The following is a 14,886-nucleotide window of genomic DNA, read 5'->3' on the forward strand; positions in this document are numbered from 1 at the left end:
GGTGTTAGGTCAAAATTAGTAACAATAAGGTCTACGGAAAGAAGTCATAATAATGTAGTGCCTTTGTACATAATTTTCCTATTACTCTGTACTGTGTCTTGTTTTCTGTGTGTACATAAATAAATAGTTTTTCAGTCAAAGCAATCAAAAGATGTAGGCATATCTGTCTGTGTAACTCATAAATACCCAAATGGGGCATTTTCCATAGACCTAGATGATATGAAAAAGGCAGTATTATAGGACAGGTAAAGGGAATTGTCCTTAACCGACATTTTGGCAGGTAAAAAACATTCTACAAAGAGGTGAAAATTTTGGGAAACCAATATTTGTGTATCGGGTAAAAATAGATTATGCATATATGGAAACTTTGCCTTAGGCAACCAGCAAATAATTAGTTAAGGAAAAAACATTCTACAAAGAGGTGAAAATTTTGGGAAACTAGTATTTGTGTATCAGTTAAAAATAGATTTTGCATATTTCCACTCTTTTTATTCAAGAATATATTTTACACTGTGTGTAACTTAAGAAACATAAAGCCAATCACATAAATACTAAATTAATACAAACTAAATGTCGTTTTTTTTAGTTCATGTCAAAATTTTCTTTTTTTATATCATAATTTTAAGAGTATCATGTAAATATCTAATCAGACTGAATGTTAAACATACATAAATTAATGATGTCCGCTTAAATCTACAAAAATTATGTCAACATGTTTTGGCAATTACAGTCAATATGTATACACTAATTCATAATATTATATAATAAACGTAATTACTGATCACAACATTCTTATAACAATAAAGTAGCAGTTACTAATATTAAACGAGCTTCTAATATATAAGACATGAAGTGATTTAATTTTAAAATTAAGAGATGAAGTGAATTACTCAGCCTTTTGTGATTTACTTTAAGCAATTATTCTTAGTCTACTTTGTATTTATCAGCCAAAGCTTCTAATTTACAGATAATTGTGTTTAAGTCTGAATTTCGATCCAATTTCAAATATGAAGTATTTCTTATTTCATGCAATTTACACCATTCAGGAACTTCGTCTGTCAGAATTTTTATGTCTCTATGTAAATCATTGGCTGATACCTTAGATTTAAAACTGCTGTCTAATTTAGATAGAATAATGTTCAATGCAAGGACATTCTTTCTTTCAGTGACAAAAATGTTTCTTAGTGTTCTGGCGAGATCTGGAAGTCTACTGTAAATGTGATATTTTTGTTCAGTTTCTGAAGACCTTGTCATGGCCTCGAGTGCTTTGGCTGCCTGCTTAGCTTTAACTTTCTCCAAGAGAGCTGTTGGTAAATTACGCAAGGCAGGATTGAGAAGTGTCATTGTGCTTGTAGTAGGAGTTTGAGTTCCATTAGTAACAGTGTTTTTCTTGTTATCATCTGTAATGCCAGTAACTAATTTCTCCTGCTCAGTTAGGCCTCGTGCTTTAGCGTGTGCTAATTTCTCCATAGCTCTCTCCATTTTAGTATTACATTTGAATAGTTCACGTGCTTTAGCAAGTACATCTTGAGCTGTTGACATTTTTTCTACATTTGGCAGCTCAGGCAATTTAGCACTTTCAATTTCAGGCAATTTCTCCAACTCAAATTCTGGATGCCAACGTGTTAACTTATTATCTGGTATGACCATTGGAGGGTCAAGAGTAAGGAGATATTGAGAATGATGTTTCATCACTACCTGCAAAAGGGTATTAAAGAAAAACCTTCTCCTCTCCAGAAGCACACTTGGGTTCATATTTTTTATATCATTGGGAAAATTTGGAGTTACAACAAGTTCATAGGCATCTTTATGAGAAGAAGTACTGAAGTTTTTAATCTTTTGTACTTCAAAATTGTAAAAATCTGGCACTAAGTGCTTTATTTGTGCCAAATGTTTCTCTCCAAAGTTTCTTTTGAGCATTTCCTGGACTGATGGTTTGAGTTTTGTGAATGTTATCTTCTCATTTCTGTTATAAAGCAATGCCACAACTGTCTCCATACCTCTGAATAGCTCAGCCAGGAACCTATATTTATGCGGTAATGGTAGGCTAGTAGAAGTTGTTGCCAATGATGCATGTCTGATATACGCTGGTACCTTTGGGAAAATAAATACAGTTTTAATTTATACTTTTGTTTATTTTCTGCTAAAAATTACAAAATATTATAATGCGCATTGATACCTGATGTCATATTTGGGTAATGTCATTAAACATGTACTCAAGCACAATGTGCAGACATACATCTATACTAATATTATAAAGAGGAAAGAATCGTTTGTTTGTTTGTTTCGAATAGGCTCCGAAACTACTGGACCGATTTGAAAAATTCTTTTTCCATTAGAAGCCGACATTATCCCTGATGAACATAGGCTACTTTTTTTAATTTTTTTTTTTTTTTTTGGTTTCATGTGTGTTTTAATGTTTCCGAAGCGAAGCGAGGGCGGGTCGCTAGTTAGTAATACAATAATATAAATTACTTTAAATTACTACACTACAAACGGTATAAGCTCAGCTTACCTTGCTAGGGCTTTTCACTGGACTCACAAAAACTTTTCTTGGAGAAATGAGGGAGTTTTGAGGACTTATAGGAACATCAGCTTTTTGAGGAAGCAATTCATTTCTTACTGGAACTCTCTTACTTGGACTAATGGAAAAAAAGGTGAATTAAATTATTTTTCATAATAGTTGAAAATTTTGTTTCATTATTCCTGAACCTTCTGATTCTTATAAACTGATACATTAAGATGGATGCAAGAAATATCTACATGAAACTCACCTCGAGGGTACTTCCACATTGATAGACTTGAATTCTTTTAGATTCTTTGTCTCATTGGATTCTTTTAATAGCTTGATACCTCTGCTAATACGTTCAGCAGATGCTTTCAGTTCTGCAAGCTTCGAACTATTAGCTAATTTTTTCCTAATGTCTCCTAAGCTTAGTTCCTGTCGAGCTGATTTTATAGTTCCACGTTGTGACAATTGAGTTGTCTTGGGCACATTTCCCTTCTTCGTAAAAGCTACTTTTTCCTTACATTTTTCGGGCACTTTTGGAGCTGGTGATGTTATATCAGTATTTACATCAGTCTTGATATCATCATTTGTTAACTTAATATCAATTACCGTTCCTGTTTTCTTAGCAGCCGTAGCTTTGTTAAGTGCTTTAGATTCCAACGCACGGTCTAAATGTGCAATTTTACTCTTGGTTGTGGCTATATCATCCGCTGCTGGTCTTTTTCTGCTATTATAAAATGATGTAATCGTTGTTTGGGACATTATACTTATTGCTTGGCGTTTACTAAAATTATGATTAATTACAAGTTTCTAATGAAAGTAGTGGAAACTTTGTATTGCAGCTATTTTTACTATGCCTCAATGTTTTCCCTCCAAAAGACTTCAAATTTACATTTTCATGTCATTCCACTGTCGTTCACATAAATTTTAATCAACTGTCAAAAATTGTCCGTTTGATTGTGGTTTGATTCGTTCACTGCTCTGGCAAAGGGAACAAAAGACGAAGCCATGCATGTTGAGTGAAAAGAAAAAAAGAAGGAATTAAATGAAATAGTTTTAAATGATGTATAACACGTTAGATATTGGGTGAACGAAATGAAATTAAATAATATCTCAATAATGGTAAAATTACACGAAATGCTGAACTTTATGATGCATAAAGTTACGTATATGTATTATACGTATAGTATACTAGCTGAGTGCCACGATGCTACCTGCGGTTATTGTCGTACCGCGGGGTGAGGCTAGTCTAAAAAAAGTAGCTTAAGTTACTCCTATGTCATCAGCTACCTATCAGTGAAAGTCCCGTCAAATCGGTTCAGCCGTTCCAGAGATTAACCGGTACAAAGAGACAGACAAAAATTGTAAAAAATGTTGTTTTGGTGTATGTACCGTATATATATTCCTGTGCATGTGGTAAAAAGCTGTTATTTCAATATTACTAATAGACACTCCAATTTTATTTATATGTATATATTAGTAGTAGTAATATAGTATACGATTAGTATTTCATCGATACATATATATTACATGAAACACATTCTTCTAAAATCTTCTATCATAACTTTTGCTGATCAAAACTGACATGAAATCTGATGTCCTTAATAAGAAGTTCTACATCGAGAGATGTTAATGTTTATTGTCTGTTTTGTGGAGGTATAATGATTACAAACAATGACAAAAAGTGGAAGCCTAACCTAAACTAATTATTTATTAAATTAAATATCATAATTTAATGAAGAAAATAAATTTTTAATTGTTTATATGAGTTACTTTTAGGATTTACTTACTATACAATAGATCAGCGATTCAAAAATGATTATGCCATCTGCCATCTGCTAGTGAGTACCTACTAATGTTGCATTCGGCTTCAATTGTAAGGTTTTTAAACTTCATCGAGCCAGCCGTATCTTGACCACCGACGTTGAACACTGTTTCGTTAGACTTTACTAGTTACTTTACTACCCTGTGCAACTTTCATTTAAACCAAATAAATTAATTTAACAACCTTTGAAAATGCATGAAATGCTTTTATAACTCTCTAAAAGTAGGTAAGTATGCTTTTTGTAACACTAGCATCTTAGTAACGATCTTCCACTAATGTCACTCATATTCACTAAATCTCTAATATCACAATTAAAAAAATGTTGATGACAGTTGTTTCTACTATTAGATTAATTTATATAATATTCAATAAATCAAAACGTTTACACACCATAAACATATTTGGTAAGGGGAAACAAAATTAGCTATTTAAATATGCCTGAAAAGCAAAATTTTACAAAGAAAAGTATTTTAGTCACACCTAGCAGAGTTGTGAATAACCCAGATGAGATTGAAGGTGGAGAAGAAACTGAGATTGCTGCACAAATATCGGTTCCTCAAGATGGAGGCTGGGGATGGGTGGTCGTTATTGGAGCTTTTTTCAGCATTCTAATAATGGATGGAGTAGTATTTACATTTGGAAGCTTATTAAACGACATGGCGAACGATTTGAAATTGCAGGAATCCTTAGTGAATCTAATAAATTCAATCGCCGTAGCGTTATATTTTGTAATGGGTCCATTGGCTTCAGCATTGATCAATCGATTCGGTTTCCGGGCGTGTATGATGACCGGGTCTGTGATCTGTACGTTTTGTCTTTTTTGTTCATATTTTATTACGAGTTATTTAGGAATGTGTATATTTTATGGTGCAATGACTGGTTTTGGGTGTTGCTTAATCAATATGTCTTCAAGTTTGGTGGTTGGTTTTTATTTTGAGAGACTTCGATCAATTGCTTTGTCAGTGACTACAACAGGATCAAGCATTGGAATAATGATCATGTTTCCAATAAACTCCTATTTAGTCAAGTTAGGAGGATGGAGATTGCCTACCCTAATACACTCCGGTTTATTCGGCTTAATATTTTACTTCGGTATGACATTTAGACCATTACTATCGCTGACTGTTGTTAATACGTCTGATGACCCCACCAGAACGGTGACTTATTTACCTAGCATATCAACGGCTTCTGTCCGACGTTCGCCATCAAGAATTTCTAAAGTTGAAGTTCTTACACCGACTGCTACGGAACGATTGTTTGGAGCTGTTTCTAATGCGAATTTTCCCACTGCTGCAGCTGTAGTTGAAGATAATACAGTACTACCAACTTCACAAGCAGGTCCATCTACGCTTGCTGTGTCTAAAATTACACTCAAAGCAAATAGCCCGCAAGGTGGTATAAGTCGCCGACAGCTACAGCGAGTAAGGTCTGTGATATCAAGTAGTGTGCTAGATAAAACCAAAAGAAATATTGAATTAACTGTTCATGAAGACAAATCTGTACATAAAGGTTGTTGCGGGCGATTGTTTCACTGGGAAAGTCATGACCCACAATTAAGACCATTATATCGAGATGATGCTTTTTACGATGGCAAATTAAAAAATCTTCCAGTATATCAAAAAAGTATGCTAAATACTACTGAAGAAACAAAAACTGGTCTCGAGTACCAGTTAGCCGTATCACGTGCTGTTACTACAGCAGATTTGCAAGAAAATAAGGGATTATTTACAACTGCCGCAAGAAGAATACTTGCAACAATGATGGACCCTAAGTTGTTGAAACGATGTTCTTTTTTACTTTTATGTACAAGTGGTATGCTAACGTATTTAGGATATTTAGTACCCTATGTTTTCATACAAAACCGAAATGAGAATGCAGGTATAGCAGCAAACGACTGTAGATTTTTTGTTAGTGCCATAGCCTTCGCCAATACTGCAGGTAGGTTGGCCTTAGGCTTTATTGCGTATAAAGTGGACCCCTTAAAGTTGTATTTTTTATCATGTACGATTTCTGGCGTAGCAACGATATGTTCAAACTTTTCATTTGATTTACATTATCAATACCTTTATTGTTGTATTTTTGGATTTTCAATTGCTAGTGTGGCTAGTCTTCGGTGTATGATTATTGTAAATATATATGGCTTGGATAAACTGACAAATGGGACCGGAATCATTTTGATGTTTCAAGGAATAGGTTCTTTGGTCAGCACACCAGTAGCCAGTGTTATAAAGAAACATTTTGGATATTCAGCAGCGTTCTATGTCGCAGGTTCATGTTTGACCTTAAGTGGTTTATGCTTATTGCCTTTAAAAAATATAGCAATCGTTGAAAACACAAAAATTGAAAATTTAAAAAGGAATTTTATTAAAACAAATACATAAATATTCAACCTTTCTTATAGAGTCTAAATTATTTTATAGACGCACAAAGGGCGTATAAGATATAAATGCATAAAAATAAAACGTCTACGGCGTCATTATAAAATTAAAATTATGAAAGTTGATGTTTGAATGATCGTTATCTAATTACGATAAAACCAATTTCGATGAAATTTCGCACAAAGATAGTTTATAACCTGGATAAAATACATGGAATATGTTAATGATGGTCAACGACGACCCAGGCGACACCGATTATTTCTGCTATAACAAATACATAAGTCAGTTTGTTCGCTGTTATTTTATGCACAAACTATTCAAGATATGGACTTGTAGTTTATAGATCAGACCAGAGTGAAAAAAGCAATTCTTTATCCCAGAAAAAGCAGTGTTTCGTTCTATTAATAACATGAGCATGACTTAAAAACAACATAACTTTCAGATTTGTACTTTAATTTTAAACATATTCATTTGTTCATTTCATTATATTTTAATATTCATTATTAGTAGTCGTTAAATGATTGTTTTCTACTAAGTGGATTTTGAAAACCACGCCCAGTAATATTTGGTACTTCCTCTACAATTTACGCTGATGCTGATGTGGCGCTACCCTAATCTACTAAATTTCGACGGATTCGTATTAGAAACACAGTTTATTCTCTTTACTTCTACCCTCCGTAAAAGAAAAGGACAGATGAATGCATAGAACAGTATTATACATAGGTTGAATGAATGAAGTGAATGGGAGCGCACTATATAATAATATATACACAAAAATGGTTTCACAATAATGGGGTTGGCCGGTTAAAGCTTTTCTCAGATGTCGCCAGCGTAGCTTGTTCCCTTGTCACAGAGAGCCGCCATTTTGTGTGTTTTGCGTTCGTGATATTTCGGCATTTTGTGACTTTGATACGGTTCTTATTACTTTCTAAGTAGTGCTAAACAGTTTTACAACATGTATTCCAACTGGATAGTTAAAGAATTAAAGGAGGAGTTGAGAAAACGTGTTGCATCTTTACGAAGAAAAAAAGTGGATTTTGTCGAAAGGTACAATGTTGATGTTTTATTTTAACTTAGAAAACTTCTCTCAAACTGTTTCCGGTAGCTATTATAATAATAATATTAAATTGTGTACCTTAGGAACTTTATTCCTTGTAGCATGTGCAAAAAGAATTGCTCATATTACACACATTACCTACCAACTAATGTATTATTTTGCTTTTTTCAGATTAGAGCTACATGACCAAAATTTTAATTTTGAAACAAAATGAAAAAAATGCTCTAGCAAAATATGCTAATATATATGATTTGCTAGTGGAACCATGTGGCATTTTCAATAGCCAAGAGCGCCCATATCTTGCTGCATCTCCTGATGGCGTGTTGGGCGAAGAAGCTATAATTGAAGTGAAATGTCCATACGCTAGCAGAAAACATGAAATAAATATAACAACGGTGCCTTACTTAGAACAATATAACGGGATATTGTCTCAAAAAAAACCTGCCCATATTATTATCAAATCCAAGGACAGTTATACTGCTCAGGCAAAACATACTGCAACTTGGTCATTTACACCTACAAGGACATCAAAGTGATTTATGTTGAAAAAGACAATAATTTTATAAATAATATGTTAAATAAATTAGATATCTTTTATGAAAATATTTTCAAAGAAGCATTGTATGAAAAACATCTGTATTATAACTATACACACTTGTCGAAATAAAAAATCAGGAATATTTTTAATTATTTTTATTGACAATTCCTTCTTTAATATTACATAAGTAACTTCTCTACTTTTTGTTTCTTCAGAAACTGGTTTCATATTCCATGAAAATATAGATGGTACAGCACCTTTCTTCAGATATTTATGTTAATGTTTGACACCTACAACACAAAGAATAACATTTAAATATACTATCACAAGGAAACCTGACCATAGTTTCAAAATATTTGTTATTGCAATGGATGCAGCGATTTAGATAGAACTTTCAATAGTAACAGCTGATAATGAACAACAGCTCATGAGGAATGTGTTTCCTCCAGTATGATTTTGTGTTTGTTAAAAGGTTCCTTACAGCATAAATCTACTTGCAAAATTTGTTAGCAACTAATAGTATGCCTAACTAATTATTATTGGATTTTTTTAATAAGAGAACAAAGATGTGTGCTACACTTAGACATGCATTATAAATATTTGACAGAAAGAAGCATACCTGTGTATTTACTAATGTTTTCATAGTCAGATTCCACAAAGTGTTTACGACATAACCTCGAACTTTTTGTGGGAGTACTTTTTTCGCGTCAAATGGCCTTTAACCACAGTCTTCTAATTTTCTTGTCCTTCGGGAATTGATGTACTCCAATTTCTGAGCATATTGGTACAAAACAACGCGTCATTGTGCTTAAAATAATTTTTAATCAAAAATTCCAATACAAATATTGAATGTTATGGGAACAATGCACACCAGCGCCACTTTGACAGTTGCCAACCCCATTATACATACTTTTGCCATGGTTTATGCCAGAGTTTACATTTGAGTCGTCTATTATCAAAGGTGGCAATCTGCGCGTTTGGACAAAAAAATGTTATTGATATGTCAATACAGATTGATTTGAATATAATCGTCTCCTTGAAAGAATACGGTTCAAAACCTGCATTAAATAAAGGTTAATAGTTAACCTGTTATTTATCTAAGATGTCGTTCCGAAGAGTTTTGTGACTGCCAATGGAATACAAAGTCAATAATTCGTTTTTCTGATTTACCAATATTGTTCAAAAGTCAGATTGCCGGCTTTGATAATAGACGACTCATTTGTTCTAAATTTTTCAGAACCACCTTTAACGACAATCCCGTATAGCAATTCCTTTTTAAGCAATAATGTTTAAGCAAAAAATCAAAAAAATATCTTTAGAACGTATATTTTTAACAATCCGTGTAAAATAGAATAGATAATATTATAAAGTAATAGGCGCGCATTGCTATATTTTAAATGCACAAACATAAAATCCACCATTAGTTCTCTTGTGACAAAAAAGGTGAATTTACATTTACTCTATGATAGCCACATTGACGCTTAAATTTGTGATGCGTAAAATCGATATTGTTAAATAAGGTAGGTAGGTATGTTGTTTTGACTAGTGGCGCTTTTTTAAAATACTACTGTCAATGACAATTTAAAAAAAATTGTGTTACAGGACCAGTTATGTATTGCCATTTCGTTTAACACCCTACAATTTGCTTGAAATGTTAAGCTCTAAACTGTAAACAGTTTTAATGAATTATTATTTTTATTTTACTGTAATCAACATGAGTATGTATTTATTACTAGATATATACTATTTTGAAATATCAACTATAAATCACTGTGTTATTATGTTGCTTTCGTTTATTTTACAAAGCATTGCCAGAGATCTGTGATAATTTACCAGACAAGAGTAAAATTGCTTAATACGACAATTGAATGACAGAAATCAAAAAAATCTGAAATATTTTTAACTTTATATTATTCAGGGAAATAAAGTGATCCAAAGCACGCACACTTGCTACTGGGTGTAGCAAGCACTTGCTGCAAAAGAAAGTTCATGTTAATTGGAAAAGCTTTCTTTGGTTTTTTGGCCTGCTAAGGAAATAGTTATTATAATCTCTGATTTTGAAATACATGTGCTTTAAAATAAAGGAGGATATTAAAAAATATTATATTAGATACGCAAATGAAATGTGCACAGTTTTTAAATGAATGATTTGGAAAAGCTTGAACAGTCCTCGTTATAAAACAGTCACGTTATAATAAATTGAATAGTTTATTGACTGTTGTAGTTCAAATTTTACTAACAATGTCAATATATTCGCTAGTGTTATTGCCGTCTAAAATTTAGAGATTCATTCACATTCTCGATTTGGAGTGCATAATAATATTGTAATGAGAATTTTATGATTCCCATTACTAGCACAGCTAACGATTTTTATTGCAATTTGTCAAGGCGAGATAAAACATATTACAAATGGAACTTGAGCTGATGTATTTTGAAGTATGAAATATTTTCAGTTGTACTGCGATAAAACTAACTCGTCTTCTTTGTGATTCTTAGTTTTGTTTTAAGTTTAATATACTGAATAGTACCATGTGGACCTCTTTTCCTTGGAGTTATTGTTGGGTAATTAGCTAGAAATAAATAAACACGAGAAAAAAAAGTGTGAACGTTAGGATGGATGGTTAATACACGTAATGAATAACTTTATTTATAATTGATATTGCCAATATTTCTTACTTTTGAAAGCATCGTTTTGTGCATAAAAGACCACAATTTCTAACAGGAGCTGAGATCACATCTAGATGATCCAAGTCACAGAACACTATTACTTCTAGCGAAGTGATCCAAGTCACCTACGAACGGAGATATTATTCTTTTCGCTAGCAACACCAAGTTCGTGTTCGAGCGCATTTTGTTCTGCGACCGGCCGCCATAATCAAACAAAAAGATTGAAATGAAAAGTTAATTTAAATTTCATTGCTTATTGGTGAAAGTGATATAATAACTACTAAATGAGTTCTAAATCTGATGTAAATAGAAGAGTACTCGCCATACAGGCGAAGAAAAAAAGACACAAAGTTGGTAAAAAGAAAAATCGCGAGGAAGAACACGGGGCTATTGGCCAAGGAAACGGTCTGCGTAACCAGAACCAGAATCGTCTAGAACCAACGCATAGTTCTTCCAACGAAACAATTGAGGAAGACGAAGATGAGCAATACACCAGCGACGACGAGGAGCAGGAGGATAGTGCGGATTACTGCAAGGGTGGATATCATCCTGTCAAGATTGGAGATTTATTCCTGAATCGTTACCACGTCACTCGGAAGCTAGGCTGGGGTCATTTTTCTACCGTGTGGTTATGCTGGGACCTCGTCGACAAACGATTCGTTGCGTTAAAAGTAGTGAAATCTGCACCTCATTTTACGGAGACGGCTTTGGACGAAATTAAAATATTGAGAGCAGTGAGAGACAGCGATCCCACCGATCCTAAGAGAAACAAAACCGTACAACTACTTAATGACTTTAAAATAACTGGTGTAAATGGCACTCATGTGTGCATGGTGTTTGAGGTTCTAGGACACCACCTTTTGAAATTGATACTCAGATCTAATTACCGAGGGATTCCTCGAGAGAATGTTAAGACGATAATTCGTCAGGTTTTAGAAGGCTTGGATTACCTTCACACTAAATGTAAAATTATTCATACTGACATTAAACCTGAAAATGTCCTTATCTGTGTAGATGAGACATATATACGTAAACTTGCCGCCGAAGCGACAGAATTACATTCCTTGGGGCTAAGGTTGCCTCATTCCCTCATTAGTACTGCTCCAAAAGAATTTCAAGAACAAGTGGTTACAGGTAAAATGAGCAGAAACAAGAAGAAAAAGTTGAAAAAGAAAGCTAAGCGTCAATCAATGTTGTTAAAGAAACAAATGGAACAAATAGAAGAAATGGAAGAACAAAAAAAGGATCCACACAATAGTGAATCTGCTCCTATGTCTCAAGATAATGATGATTCACCTCAGACACCAGAGGAAGCAAGTGTCATTGATATAACACAGTCTGAAAATGATACAGCAGTAAATGGGTGTAATGATGTCCAAGCTAATGAAGAAGAAACATATAACATTGATGGTATACAATTGCGAAACAAACAGTATGGGTGTGGTGATGATGCTAGCACTCCAATGTCCGAAGGAGAGATGACTGATACACCTCCTTCATTTAATTCACTTTCTACAAATCGTAAATCTTTAGACAAAAAGCCTGATCCTACTTTTGAAGTCTGTGACATTGAAGTAAAGATTGCGGATCTAGGTAATGCATGTTGGGTACATCGTCACTTTACTGAAGACATACAGACAAGGCAGTATCGTTCCTTAGAAGTGCTCCTAAGTGCTGGGTATGGAACGTCAGCAGATATATGGAGCACAGCCTGTATGGCATTTGAATTAGCCACTGGAGATTATTTGTTTGAGCCTCACTCAGGTGATGGCTACAGTAGAGATGAGGATCACCTTGCTCATATTATTGAACTACTTGGAGATATTCCCAAAAGAATTGCAGCTTCAGGAAAATATTCCAAAGTATTTTTCAATAAAAAAGGTGAATTGCGAAATATAACAGGTTTAAAACCTTGGGGCTTAGTCTCTGTTCTGACAGAAAAATATGAATGGAGTGAAAATGATGCAGAAGAGTTTGCCGATTTTTTAAAACCTATGTTGGATTTTGATCCAAATCGGCGTGCCACTGCTTATGAGTGCCTTCAGCACCCATGGTTAAAATCGTCCAAACCAGAAAAGGAGTCTGAGGACTAACAAATGCTCTCTGAACCAGTCTTAACATTTTTTAAATTGGTAGTGTCTACATAAAGTAATGGGTCTTTCACTTTTATAAATCTTTATTTATAGATTTGTTTGTGAATAACTTAATTTTATCTACTTTATTTTGTAGCTATTCTGATTTTCACAGAATTTGTAATTGTGTGCGACTAATACTAATATTTATTTATCAGGCCTGCTAATAAATCAAGTAGCGAAGTATATAATACACCCGCTGCTCAAAATTGTAACATCATAATGATATTTGTATGATTTCGATGTAATTGTAGCAATTGGAATTTTATTAGAAATCTTAAATTGCCCAACTGTACAGAAGATAGCTTTAGGAAAAATTGTGATGTATGACATGTAGACAATATAGGTTTTGTCACATAATAATAATTAATCTACTAGGAATTTATTAGTTGACGTGATGACATTGTTCTGCACCTATGTAATAAAATAAGTGGCGAAACTTCTGTAACAAAGTCATGCATGCATTGTAGACATTCAAAAAGTAGTAGTATATTTGAATAGTTAAGTTGTGTTTTATCATTATCACAATAAAAATCTCATAATGTAAAGATTAGGATTAAGACAGTATTTGTCATACCACACCTCTGAGACTGCCTTTTATAATACAATGAGTCATAGAAATTGAGCAATGGAGTTACATTTGGAGGTGGTTTACAGCAGTGACCTTTGTCTGAGCCAGCTCATAGTTAAATTTATTATAGATCCCGATATACATTACCATGATTTGTATTATTATATCAGCAAATTTACATGAATAAAACGTGAAACTGACTCGAGTTTTTTAGTCCTATAGGTAATTATTAAATCTACGTAAAAAATGCGACTCGTACGAACAAGAGGCGTGGCCGGAAATTGAAATGAAGTAAGTGGCAGATCTCTGCTCCCAGGACATTCATTGTTAAACTTGTATACGTATTGTACTTTTGTTATACGAGAAAATATGCGTCACGGTAACCTGAACATTAGTATCTACCTGATTGTGGTCTGTAACTAAATACTTAATACTGTGTACGGGGCGCACTCGTGCCGTCAATTACGTCGCATCATCCTCGATTAATGTACATAAGACTCGTAACTTTTACGTTTTTTTAAAACTCGAATTATTTGGACCGATTGTAAAAATAATACAAAATGAATTTGTTAAAATGGAATTTTGCAAGAAATCAGTTCTCAACGGTCCACGTGTTGATGGACATGAAGTCCTAATGGTTTTGAACATTCTGTTAATTAAAATTGAATTAAAAAAAGAAAAAATTCAATTAAAAAAATTGATATTTAGAATTCTTTATGCAGAAATTTTGATACAAATATTTGTTCTCATCGGTTCATGTGTTGATGGGCATTGAGTTCTTCTAATGTTTTTAAAAAAAGATAATGTAGGAATTTTGATACAAATAGGACATGTTTTTGAAGTCGTGGCCTAAAGGATAAGACGGCCGGTATTCGTATCGAGCGATGTAACGGTGTTCGAATCCCGCAGGCGGGTACCAATTTTTCTAATGAAGTAAGTACTTAACAAGTGCTCACGATTGACTTCCACGGTGAAGGAATTACATCGTGTAATAAAAATCAAACCCGCAAAATTATAACTTGTGTAATTACTGGCGGTAAGACCTCTTGTGAGTCCGCACGGGTAGGTACCACTACCCCGTCTATTTCTGCCGTGAAGCACTAATGCATTTCGGCTTGAAGGGTGGGGTAGCCGTTGTAACTATACTGAGACCTTAGAACTTATATCTCAAGGTGGGTGGCGCATTTATGTTGTAGATGTCTATGGGCT

At 33.7% G+C, this 14,886-nt stretch overlaps 3 protein-coding genes and 2 long non-coding RNA genes across 5 annotated transcripts; 3 read left to right on the forward strand and 2 right to left on the reverse strand.

Moving 5' to 3' along the window:
- Nucleotides 1-467: 467 nt before the first annotated feature.
- dup (chromatin licensing and DNA replication factor double parked) lies at nucleotides 468-3,487 on the reverse strand. Its single transcript, XM_028185213.2, has 3 exons — nucleotides 2,775-3,487; nucleotides 2,516-2,642; nucleotides 468-2,094 (listed from the first exon to the last, which is right to left on the reverse strand). Exons 1-3 carry the CDS (start codon nucleotides 3,269-3,271, stop codon nucleotides 925-927), a joined length of 1,794 nt encoding a protein of 597 aa, XP_028041014.2. The 5' UTR covers nucleotides 3,272-3,487; the 3' UTR covers nucleotides 468-924.
- Nucleotides 3,488-4,768: 1,281 nt separating this feature from the next.
- Nucleotides 4,769-6,715, forward strand: LOC114251056 (monocarboxylate transporter 7). The gene has a single exon (XM_089731072.1). The coding sequence runs from the start codon at nucleotides 4,769-4,771 to the stop codon at nucleotides 6,713-6,715; it is 1,947 nt and encodes a 648-aa protein (XP_089587198.1).
- A 784-nt stretch (nucleotides 6,716-7,499) lies between these two features.
- LOC149502009 (uncharacterized) lies at nucleotides 7,500-8,449 on the forward strand. Its single transcript, XR_016323875.1, has 2 exons — nucleotides 7,500-7,759; nucleotides 7,941-8,449. It is a non-coding gene; the product is annotated as an uncharacterized LOC149502009 (long non-coding RNA).
- On the reverse strand, nucleotides 8,448-9,210 carry LOC149502010 (uncharacterized). Its single transcript, XR_016323874.1, has 2 exons — nucleotides 8,927-9,210; nucleotides 8,448-8,597 (listed from the first exon to the last, which is right to left on the reverse strand). It is a non-coding gene; the product is annotated as an uncharacterized LOC149502010 (long non-coding RNA).
- Nucleotides 9,211-9,919: 709 nt separating this feature from the next.
- SRPK (SR splicing factor protein kinase) lies at nucleotides 9,920-13,877 on the forward strand. The gene has a single exon (XM_089731472.1). The coding sequence runs from the start codon at nucleotides 11,259-11,261 to the stop codon at nucleotides 13,065-13,067; it is 1,809 nt and encodes a 602-aa protein (XP_089587598.1). The 5' UTR covers nucleotides 9,920-11,258; the 3' UTR covers nucleotides 13,068-13,877.
- The last annotated feature ends 1,009 nt before the right edge of the window (nucleotides 13,878-14,886 follow it).

This window comes from Bombyx mandarina, chromosome 11 (genome assembly GCF_030267445.1).
Source record: "Bombyx mandarina strain Sakado chromosome 11, ASM3026744v2".
Classification (NCBI taxonomy): Eukaryota; Metazoa; Arthropoda; class Insecta; order Lepidoptera; family Bombycidae; genus Bombyx; species Bombyx mandarina.